Consider the following 12,589-nt stretch of genomic DNA (forward strand, 5'->3'; position numbering starts at 1 on the left):
ATTTTCATAAATGATTCAGCAGCGGAGGTAATGACTGCCTCGGGTCCTTTGGACACCAGCACAACAAACTCAATCATGACTTCATGCTGTTTAACACGGGCACCTGCTCCAGCACGCACACACACACACACGCACAGACACACACACACAGACACGCACGCACAAGCACGCACGCACACACGCACAGACACAGACACACACAGACGCACACACACAGACGCACAAGCACGCACGCACACACGCACAGACACAGACACACACAGACGCACAGACACACACACACAGACACGCACGCACAAGCACGCACGCACACACGCACAGACACAGACACACACACGCACAGACACAGACACACACGCACAGACACACACGCACAAGCACGCATGCACACACGCACAGACACAGACACACACAGACGCGCACACACAGACGCACACACACAGACACACACGCACAAGCACGCACGCACCCGTCTGCTGTGTGCGGGTATGAGTGACTCTGACTCTCTCTCGTTCCTTTTCTCTCTTCTGGGAACCATCATCTTTTAGTAAATAGCTTTTTTTTGCTAAAAGCATGATGTCACTGTAATCACTCTCAAATGAGACATAATGGTCCCTCTTAAAGCAAACTCCTCTCTGCTATACGACCTGATGTCTTCCCCACTTTGGTTCCACTACAACGATGTTAATCTTGAGACGCACGTCCATGAGCTGCACTTTAGAAATGACTTCATCTGCACTGAGCTCATTCATTCAACTTGTTTTTCAGTGCTGCATATTCATTACTAACCGTTAGTCCTCAGAGCAAATGCATTAGATGACAAGGATATGAAAAGGTAACAAAAATAGTGAAAATGGATAATGAATTGTTGAACTATTAGAATTGACATATATTCTATACAAAAACACGGAGGCAACGCATGAAACATTATAGGTGCGCTCATGTACGTATGAGTAAATGACGGCACAGTTCGATGTTGGGAAACTTAAAATAAAGTATTCTGATGATTTAATGATGTTATTTCCTTTCATCTGCCCCCTTACAAACCATACATGCGAACATACACACACACACACCTTTACGTCCCAGCTGAGTTGTGCATGTTCTCACAGCAAGTCGTGTCCCTTATTCACAGCTGGTCTTGATGCCGGTGAGTTTTGAGAATCTACTTTCACGATGCATTTCCATTCAAATGGCTTCACTCATAAAACTACCGCAATCAGCCAGCCTATTTCAGCTGAGCCAGGTGTGTGTGTGTGTGTGTGTGTGTGTGTGTGTGTGTGTGTGTGTGTGTGGAGGCTGTTTTGGAAACTGAACACTGTAATCTAGAGCCTGACCAATCATTTCCTTCACCATAGCAACACACCTGGCTACTGCACATTGTTGCATATTATTCTGTGCCAGGATCCACTGGCGATGGGTTCATGTATACATTAGTTCTGCTTCCCTCTTGGTCTGATACAGAAAAACACTGAGAGCACAGTGAAGGCCTCTGTGGCTCATTCAGAATCACATAAGACCCTCTTCTTGGCTGAAGAAACACACACACGCGCGCGCACACACACGGTACATGTAAATACCTACAGCAGGTACATTTGACTAAACATAATGCTGCTTGAACAGAGGGAGGGTGAAGGAGAAATGGCGGAACGGCGCTCCCTCAAAGGTCTGAACGCTTACCCTCACACTCCCAGCGAAATGTCAGCCGCCGCTGTGTTGATACGAGCCCACTTTGCAGCGGCGGCGTGATCCTCGCACGGCGCACGCGCGCGTCCCCGGAGCGCCGGCGTCGCTCTCGGCCGACACGTGTTGGGAGTTTTGCCCTTTGACCTCGTCTCCCGCGTCGCCGCCGCTCTCAAATGCCAGCCGCCGAACGGGAGGGTGCGTCAGCGCGCGGCCGGAGTGCGTGCACGTGGACGCGCGCCTCGTTAATGTGTCGTCTGAGTAAAACGCTGCGGAACATTTACCGCCAAAGGAAAAATGACTGATTATTCATACAGTCGCACCAGGCGAGAGATGAGTTAAGGCTTCAGAGTGGGAAGCGTGTTTTCATATGAAAAGACACATTAAACATAGGTAGCTCCTCCTCAGTCCCGTGGATTCCAATTCCACCATATCACCACGACGGGCGCTCCAGGTGGCGCGTTTGTCTCTGCGCCGCGTGTTTGCGTGCGTCTCGCGCGCATTCAAATGAGTGTTTGTGCCAATAGGCGGTCCTGCCAACGACTATGACGCCGTTTGAAAAAGGCGAGAGGAAATGACTTTTCTCTGCCCGTCATCCTGTCGCGGCCGCGGCTCAGCGCGAGCTGACGGCAGTAATTAAAGTGACACAGGCAGAGAGGCGGCCGCGGCGTCTCGCTGAAAACACGCGGACGCTCGTGCGCGCGCTCCCCGAGCCGTCACTCCGGCTGACAGGCTAAAAGCCGGGCGCGCGGCGCTAACAGGGTTGTCGCGCACCAGAGTTACAGTGCGGCGTCCGAACCGGACGACGGGTCCCTGATGCGCCCTCTGGTCTGAGGAGGCGGAGGCGCTCACGTGGTCCGGGTCACGCGCCGCGGCCCGACTTCCTATCAGCCTCGCTGCGTTCGTTGATTTGTTTCCAATTTGTCCCCAACCACAGCGTCAGTGCACGAAAATGACAAGTCTGAAGCTGAAATATGAATTGGAAACAGAGCAGTGGAGTGGACGTGCAGGTGTCTGTGTAAACCAACGCTTCTTGCTGCTCTCATTTCATATTTCATCCCACCCCTTCCACGCTCACAGTCCATTTCACAGACGCTTCTCTGACACCCTGTGATTAGGGATTTTCCTCACAAAGGATTGAACTTGTTTACACTTCCAAACGCCCTGTCGATGATGCTCCTCGCTAGGTTTCATCCCGACTGCTTTGTTTCTGCCGTTTCTCCACCAACATTGGTGGAAGTTGGCAAAAGCTGCCATTTATAGCCGTCCAGAACAGAAGACGGGTCGCATGCATTATTGACTGGGAGCGGACGGCTCGGCTTTTTCGGGGCTCTGCATTAAGTCGTGGCTGCGTGACTCCCCCCTCGCTGGGAGGCGGGGGAGGAGGGGGGGCAGTGGCCTGAATCTGAATGTTCTCTGGAGGAGGCCGGAAGCAGCACCGGCTCCAAACGCTCCCTGGATCCAGTCCCAGAGGCGCCGCTGGCGGAGCAGCGCTTCTGCTCGAGGTCCCGACTTCATTTTGCTTTTAGAATCATCATTTATTCAGGAGATTTGAGCATTTTGCCCAAAGAGTATCAGATTACAAAACTTCCAAGTGTCTCTTAATCAAGATGAGTGTGTCTGCGTGTTTAAATAACAGATGTGAAGCATTTATTGGACATTAAGTGTATTAAATGAATACACTTCAACAGCGAGGTCCTTTTAATCAGATGAGAGAGTAAATGCTGAACTCTCATTCTGCATCGGGTCGTGTCTGACCGGTCCAAAGCTCTGATTTGTCCAGGTTTGGGAGCGGAGTTGGTTCGGTTCCGCCCGTCGATTTCGCTGGGGACCGTGATTATTATTTGCAGATCAGAGCAGGAAGAGGTGCAGCGTCAACAACAGGGAAAAGCGTTTAGTGTCATCATACGACTACAAAGAGGAAGTAAAGGGGAGCGAGGAGAACGGGAGAACCGGCGTTTCTCAAACATTACAGTCCGTTATCATTAGAGTGATAGGGAATATGAATCCTCCGGTCCCTGCCTCTATTTTCTTTCACTTCACGCTTAGACAGAACCTTTTGATTTATTCTTTTCTCCTTGACATTTACCTGTCGCCTCCTTCCAGCCTACATCCTCCTTTAATAAGTCTCGACAGCCACTTCCCTCTCATTTGATAGAAACAACCGGAGAGAAGATAGAAAGAGCAGACTGGTGCTGTCCCGACGTCTGCTGGCTGCCTGTGCCTTGTCATTAGCGCACGCACACACACACACACACACACACACACACACACACACACACACACACACACACACACACACACACACACACACACACACACACAACAAGGATTCTGTCAATGAAGAGCGCTAATGAAATGAGGGAAATGAGGGGAGCCGTGCTGTGAGTTCAGCTCGACGATGGGCTGTGGCAGGAAGGAGGCAGACAGGAGAGAACCAGACCACAGCATCAGACGCCCCGCATTCTACAACACACAACAACACACAACAAACCCGAGACCAACAACTGCAGCTCTGCCAAGGACTCGGAAATTCTGTGTCTGCATGAAGTAAATCAGCAAAGTCAAGCAACGACCTTCCTTTAAATATCAAAACTTCTCACCTAAGAAAATAAAAAACATCTTTATTCAAATCTATTTCTGTCCAGTGGAGCTACGTTAATGAAATGCTAAAACTTTTGTTGGGAATTCAGCGGGCACGTCAGCAAATGAAATTTTAATTTCACAGTCAGTTTTTGCTGCAAGAAAAGAAAAATTGCCTCCGCAGCCCAGCGCTTGCCTTTTATTTTGGAACACGCGGCTTCCGTGCACAACAGCGGTAATCATGCGGAGGCGCCGCTGCCACAGGTAAACGATATCAGCAGGTACAGAGCAGCGGCTGAATGCCATTACAGGAAGCGCGGCCCCAGCAGCAACGCATCCACTCCGCTTTGAAGTGCATTTGTCACATGAAACACAGCCTGGCTCCACTTCAAAGGGGGCATTACAATAGCGCCGTGCCTTTCAACTCGGATATCACCAAACTCACTGTTTCTTTAATTGTCTCCTGTTGCTGCAACAGACAAGCTCGAGGAGGGGGGGGGGGGGGCAGAGGAGAGGAGCAGCTGTTGTCTGTTACACCATGATAATATCCCACTGACTTAGAGATTAAGGTAACCGCAATTAAAAAATAACAATGGCAAACTAAGATGCACGCTGAGCCGGGAACAAACAGATTAATACAAAACAGGTCTATGGATGTAGAGCACACAGCGTGTGTGTGTGTGTGTGTGTGTGTGTGTGTGTGTGTGTGTGTGTGTGTGTGTGTGTGTGTGTGTGTGTGTGTGTGTGTGTGTGTGTGTGATTTCAAATCGTATCTGCAATAGCAAGGTTGCAATTGAATTGTTGGAGCAACTAAAAAAAAAAAGTTGACTCAAAGTTCTATTTACTCCCAGACGGCGAGGACAATGTGGGGGTGATAAGGAAAGTTATTGTGAGACTCAAACTCAGTTTTTATTAAACGCAATTGCACGCACGCAGATGCACTTTGTCACTACACACAAATCCTGCAGGCAAATTAAAGTGTGTGGAGACCACATCATGCACGCTCATCACATTAGCATAACACACAACCAAACATTATGTGTAGTGAACATGCTTGACATCAACTACCCTGCACACACACACACACACACACACACACACACACACACACACACACACACACACACACACACACACACACAGGTGCCTCCTTTTACTGCAGCAAACGCTCCTGTCTCTCAGCAGGTGGCAACGGGAGATAAAAAAGGGCACTAGACACAGAGACAGCGAGATAAAACCACAGTGACGGACGGAGAGTGTGTCGGCACGGAAACTGAATCACTGAAGCACCGCACACTGTATGCGTGTGGGGTGAAATGGCGTTGAGAGGAGAGAGAAAGAGAGAGAGAGAGTCCACCAAGGCCAGAAACATACAAAACACTTCCGTACGAAAAGACAGTGAAGAGAACTCACTGACATTTGCATCGATTGCTCACAAGTAACAATCAATCACACGATTACAAAATGGAAAATGGACAGGATACAGGATGAAGAGCGGGACTCACACATTCTCCACTTTCTTGAAACATTTATTCCTTTTATCGTCCTCCCACGGTTTCCATTTATCTTTGTGAACGCTCTCTGCATTGACTCCCATAAACTTTTACTCCTCGCAGACATGAGCACCGAGAAGCACGGCTATCGGCAGCCCAGCGTCCGCTCCAGAGCGGCTCCGGAGCGGCTGCAGAGCGGCTGCAGAGCGGCTCCGGAGCGGCTCCAGAGCGGCTCCAGAGCGGCTCCGGAGCGGCTGCAGAGCGGCTCCGGAGCGGCTGCAGAGCGGCTGCAGAGCGGCTCCGGAGCGGCTGCAGAGCGGCTGCAGAGCGGCTCCGGAGCGGCTGCAGAGCGGCTGCAGAGCGGCTCCGGAGCGGCTGCAGAGCGGCTGCAGAGCGGCTCCGGAGCGGCTGCAGAGCCGCCATGACCATCTTTTCTGGTGATTTGATCAACTTGCTGAATGGCCTCATTTCCACCAGCAGAGAGATCAGACGTCCAGTAATGTGCGGCTCCGTAGCAGCCGTTAGCGAGGCCAGTCGTCACGTCTTTCAGCAAGTTGATCAAATCACCAGAAAAGATGGTCATAATGAGACATCTTGTTGCGTCTCACACAAAAGACTCTCAGTTTATGGAAATGAAATCCAGTTAGCATGTGGCTGCAGCTTCATTGCAAACAACAGAAAACAATGGAATGCTCCAAGTTTACGGTTTCCATTTACAGCCTTTAATGCAATTACCAGTAAAAACATTCAATTAGGTCGTTGACTTCCTGCCAGAAATCATTGTATAAGAGTAGGAGTCGTATTTTTAAATGCCAGATGACTCATATTAGCATGAAAATACTGTGATCTTCGCTACGATTGTTATGCGTGCGGATGGTTGGATGTGAGGCTTTGTCGGTGCAGGTATAATACAGAGGAATCGTAACACAAGCCGAAGCAGAGCTGACGCGTCGCTATCTGCCCCTCTCCCTCCCCTCACAGCTTCCCTCCATGCACCAGACTCTGCGAGAAGGAAAAAAATCCAATTTCTGTTAACAGCGCCATGTTGTCCTGATAGCATCTATCACCTGAAGCTAGAGCTGTAGCCGAGAGGCGGAGCAGCGTGGACACGTCCCGAACTGCACCTGTTACACACACACGCAGCTACGCTCACACACAGATATGGACAAATGTGATGCTGCTGCTAATGGACGCGTATGTTGATGAGCACCTGTGAAGCATCCACGCCTGTCGCCCTTTAAACAGGCAGTGTTACTGCATCACAACAGAGGACCGTCCCTCTGCTCCTCACGTTTTCACCAGGTTTCCTGTTTCCTGCCTCGGCATCTGCGAGATTAGGTTGTTATTAAAGCCACTTTATTGACCTTATCAACAAAAGGTAGTGGAGTTTTTATTTAGGTTTGTGTCAGTCTGAGACTGAGTCTGCTCTACACTATAGATGGTGTCTGCACAAAAAGAAGACACACATGGAGCAAAGCCTTTGTGTTGGTCAAATCTGAAGTAAAAAGTAATATTTGGCCTGAGCAGAGCACTGATATCACACACACACACAAACACACACACACACACACACACACACACACACACACACACACGCAGACACACGCAGACACACGCAGACACGCACACACGCACACACACACACACACACACACACACACACACACACACACACGCAGACACACGCAGACACGCACACACACACACACACTCACACACACACACACACACAGGCAGACACACACACGCAGATACACACACACACACACACACACACGCACACACACACACACACACACACACACACACACACACACACTTCCTACCTTCATTGCCTGAGCCTTCTTGTGAAACATTTCCTCCATGTCTTCCGCCAGCCTCGTTACCAGACGCAGTCCGTCGATCTCCTCCACGCGCACCGCTCGCTCAAACTCCTTGTATTTCTGAGGGAAAATGTCAAGCTGAAATTAGTCCCACAGTTGAATCAAAGCAAAACCATGTCTGTAAAATAAATAAATAAATAAAACACTGCTTTGGTAAACGTTTCATAGTGAGTGGCGTGAGCTCCATTTGTATTAAAAGTCAACATCTGACTTATAATCACAGAAAACAACGTAAAAGGGAAACAATAAAATATTTGACTTAAGAGCTATTTATGTTTATATTGTGTATACATAAAATTTAAATCTATCTAAAGGACATTAATAAAAAAATTTAAACAGGAAAAAAAATAAATCACAGCACAGGAAAATAATTGACTTCAAGGAGAGAAACCAGAACCAAGAAGGAAATAAGGAATAATAGGAGGAATAAGGAAATATTAATTACAAGAAGGAACACTGAGCAAAGCTCAGTAAAACACAGAAGCAACAAACCATCAAAGCTAAAATAAAAACAAAACCTCAGCCAGAGCTCCCATTAACAATTCACCACTACCCTCACACTCAAATCACAGAAGTGGCTTTAAAACTCTACCAGGGTGCTTAGTTTAACCAACGTCATAACTACGGTGACATTAAGTCGCTCTAATACCACAAGCACACACACGCACACGCACACGCACACACACACACACACACACACACACACACACACACACACACACACACACACACACACACTGTCTACAGGACAAAATGAACAAATATAGAAAACCAGTCCTGGAACGTGTGCAAAGCTGCGAGTGGCTGTGTTTCACTCTCGGGGGATTTACCAGCAGATTACTGTCATATCAAATAGCGTGTCCTCTAATGTTCCGCCAACCTGCGAGACGCGCTCCTAACTGCTCCTGCATGGAGACACATAAGGCAGGATGGGGGGGGGCGTCAGACGCTCACGCTGCAGCTTGTGGATTTAGTCAATCATCACAAACTGCAGGACATCGGCAGACGGAGAGCTTTTCCTCCGCTTCAAACCCAAACTTTTGATAAGAGTGGAGTTTTTTTATTCGTAGCTGAAGGTGACAAGTGAGAAGTAACAATCTGAGCGGCGGAGGGAAGCGTCCGTCACTTGAGGGGACGGCAGTTAAGGCGCGTCGCTGAAAGGAAATGAAACAATAATGGGAAAAAACGCCACGCCGGAGAAAACATTACGTGTTTGCAAAGAGGACATTCAAAGGCAGCGCGGATTGGATTTGAGGGAGAGTGGCGGTGGAGAGATCCTTAGGGTTAAAGTGATGATGGAAAGAGGATGAATGGAAACGTCTGAACGGAGAGAACACGGAGAAATAATAGCGAGCTGCAAATGTGTCGACGCCGAGGAGCTTCACTGCAGGTGGACAGAGGACGTTCCATTCGCTTCAATATTCCACCACTAAATCACTTACACTCCGCGAGCCACTAGATTAGCTTCAAATCCGTTGATGACTACATTCATCATTACAAGCAGCCAATTATAAGCAGAGCAGGGGCCAGAGCCCAGAGGAACCACACTCTGTTACGGCAGAAGGATCACGTGAGCGAGAACCTGGAAAGGAATTCAAATGAGCTTCAGCAAAAAAGGGGCTTCACAGTTACATGATTGGGAGAAAGACGGACACAGGACATGAAACGAGAGAGAGAAAGAGAGGATTCAAACCCCCACCACTCGCTCAACACTACACAACACTCAAGTCCAGACCCTGCAGCCGATCACAGAGCAGCTCTGACTGCAGTGTGAGACAGACAGTGAATCCAGGTTTTAACACATCTGGATCTGACGGGTCAGCAGCACCCGGATCGCCTGGTTCTGTCTTCTTTGTCGCAGCTGCATCTCTCTTCTTTGTCTTATTATAACGATGAGGCCCGAGCATTTTGCTGCTGCAGCATCCAACAGGGAGAGTCCAGAGGCCACAGTGCGGACAACAGCGTCTACGCTGTTGATCACGCTTGTGTGGTCAGAGAGGCTAAGTGGCTGCCGCTCACCACAGGCTGTCTGCAGCTCCATGTTCAGTCAAGCTGACCGGAGCGGACCAGGTCCAATTAGCCGGGAGCTCTCCTCCTCACATCACATCATCATCACGCCGAGCCCAGCTGACACACATCCAGAACCTCCATTTCTCAGGAGGCCGTCCACCACGGGCTCCGGCGGCGCCGCAGTCGGACGGGGAGAAAGCGCTCCCCTTCTTCAGACCGCTCCAATTAGACGAGTCCGCTCTGATCTGCCGGCAACGCATGAGATACATGGTTGTCAACAAAGAGACAAACAGAAGCTCACATATCACCGGGATGCAATCGACTCTCACACCAGATGATCATATGTGTAGTTATAGCTGGTTTAACTTGGAGTCAGCACAGTTTTAGGAAACATAATCAAATAAATTACAGGTCTTTGTTGGGTTCTTTTCATTTAGAGCTCTTCATGTCAGCTGATCATTTCATACTTGGAAATGATCAGCTGACATGAAGACCTCTAAATGAAAAGATCGTTAGGGATAAAGAAATAAAAAAAACAATCCCACTTCCCATGAACGAAAATATCAGATTCATGTGAACTGTGACTAAATTAACAGAACAAAATTAGGGTGGAGCAAATTAAAGCCTGAACTGAAGACGTCTGTGTTGGTCTAGAGGTGTAGTGAATAAAGTGGTCAGAATGTGTGTGTGTGTGTGTGTGTGTGTGTGCGTGCGTGTGCGGTTTCCTTGATAATAAAGTGATTAATGAAGGGGAAAACTTCATTTCACACTAAGACCGAACCGCAATCCCCCAAATCCCAGCTCATTTTACGCACCACCAGAGTCCACTTTACCTCGAACCGTTCTCACACGAACTCACAGCTGTTTAAATCACTGCGCGTCCGGTTTCTATTGTATGCACAGTCACACAAATAGGAACAGTGTACGATTGTCTCAGCATTTGTTTTCAGAACGTGTAATTAGTTAATGATTTCAACTGAAAACTGCACAGGACAGAATGTGGAGAAAATGTACTGGTTTCACTGCAGGTGAAAAAGTTTTGTTATAGTAAATAATCAAATGTCAAACATCTGGATAAGGAATAAATAATAATGAAACATTATCTTTTATTATTCTTCTGTCATGGAGGCTTCTTTTAGCTCCATACATTCACTTATTTTCCTGCTTGTGTCTATGTGAGACCAGATCCTTTGCAAAATCATCATGACGTCTTGACTTGTTGACACTCAACATAGACTGAAGAGGAGGAGGAGGAGGAGGGGGGGGGGGGGTGATGTCGGCCCTGGGAGGTCGCACAGTCGAGGTTAATGCTGTTTTCTGCCTCTGTGTCACGACTGCATGTCTGTGAGAGCAGACGAAGGCAGCAACGAAAAGAGCAACAAAGGCGGCAACGAAGGCAGCAACGAAGGCGGCAACGAAGGGAGCAACGAAGGCGGCAACGAAGGCGGCAACAAAGGCGGCAACGAAGGGAGCAACGAAGGCGGCAACGAAGGCGGCAACGAAGGGAGCAACGAAGGGAGCAACGGAGGCAGCAACAAAGGCAGCAACAAAAGCGGCAACAAAGGCAGCAACGAAGGGAGCAACGAAGGCAGCAACAAAGGCAGCAACAAAGGCAGCAACGAAGGCTGCAACAAAGGCAGCAACGAAGGCTGCTACGAAGGCAGCAACAAAGGCGGCAACGAAGGGAGCAACGAAGGCAGCAACGAAGGGAGCAACGAAGGGAGCAACGAAGGCTGCAACGAAGGCGACAACGAAGGCAGCAACGAAGGCGGAAACGAAGGCGACAACGAAGGCAGCAACGAAGACGGCAACGAAGGCGGCAACAAAGGCGGCAACGAAGGGAGCAACGAAGGCAGCAACGAAGGGAGCAACGAAGGGAGCAACGAAGGCGGAAACGAAGGCGACAACGAAGGCAGCAACGAAGGCAGCGACGAAGGCAGCGCCAGCGTTGGGAGACAGCGCACATTGACTAATGCTGCGTCCCGACTCCTGTGAAACACTCTGAACCCAGGGAATCGCTGCTGGATCCCAGGATCTCCCGGGAACGCCACTGCTGCCCCTCCTCCTCCCCTCCTCCCCCCCTCACGCACCTCCTTGTATGGCAGCCGACAAATTGTTCCCTCAAAAGAAGAGCGGTGGCCGGAGATGAAGTGGAACAATTAATTTCACGCTTGTCCTCCCTGCCTCAAAAGCATGTTGGTCTGAGTCCCGTGTCTGGTGGCACAGAGACACTCCCCGGGGTTGGAACACACACACACACACACACACACACACACACACACACACACACACACACACACACACACACACACACACACACCAAATCAGAATTACATATCATTCTAATAACATAAAATCAAGACATCCTATAGAACTAAGACTCAGGTGATCATGAACTCCTCCTGAACGACCTTAGTCACCGCTCCACTCATCACAATGCATTTATCACTGGGGGCAAATATGGTATTGATCATAGCACAGAGATGTCTCAAAGTCAGATCAATGCCCTGTGAATGACTGGGACGCAGCAGGACAGCCTCCTGACAGACCGCTCCATCACGGGGCAGAGGAGAGGAAATGGACTGTTATGACGGCCCTCAGGACGCCGCGGCGCGGTCGCACGCTCGGCCGGAGCGCAGGCGTGAAGGCAGATGGTGCTCAGGTTCACGACGGCTCTCGGGTCTGAAGTTAATAGTTCTGCTGCTCGTTGCTGCTCGGCTGAGTCACGCCTGGAGGAATCACACAGCACCTGTTGCCCTTTTCTGTCCAGCACCTGGACGCATCCGCACGGCGACACAGTATCTGGTGACCAATAGGAACGCAGTCACGCCAGCGCCGGCTCCATTCTGTCGCCTCCTTTGGACCAAAGCAGCCGTTTCTGCAGCGACGGAACTTCTTTATGCTTTTTACCCGTTTCACTCATCAGCTCCTCCTCCA

The 12,589-nt window shown here is 49.4% G+C and overlaps 1 protein-coding gene across 3 annotated transcripts in view; it reads right to left on the bottom strand.

The window, feature by feature from the left end:
* cacna2d3a (calcium channel, voltage-dependent, alpha 2/delta subunit 3a) overlaps positions 1-12,589 on the bottom strand; it is a 65,065-nt gene that overhangs the window by 44,228 nt on the left and 8,248 nt on the right. For all 3 annotated transcript variants that reach the window (XR_008695220.1, XM_055510573.1, XM_055510572.1), the window contains exon 3: positions 7,586-7,702. Coding sequence is in view for 2 of the 3 variants with exons in the window: in XM_055510573.1 (XP_055366548.1) it covers positions 7,586-7,702 (117 nt within the window). In the remaining variant the exon portion in view is untranslated. The remainder of the gene's footprint in view (positions 1-7,585; positions 7,703-12,589) is intronic.

The sequence above is a fragment of the Betta splendens genome, chromosome 7 (genome assembly GCF_900634795.4).
Source record: "Betta splendens chromosome 7, fBetSpl5.4, whole genome shotgun sequence".
Lineage (NCBI taxonomy): Eukaryota > Metazoa > Chordata > Actinopteri > Anabantiformes > Osphronemidae > Betta > Betta splendens.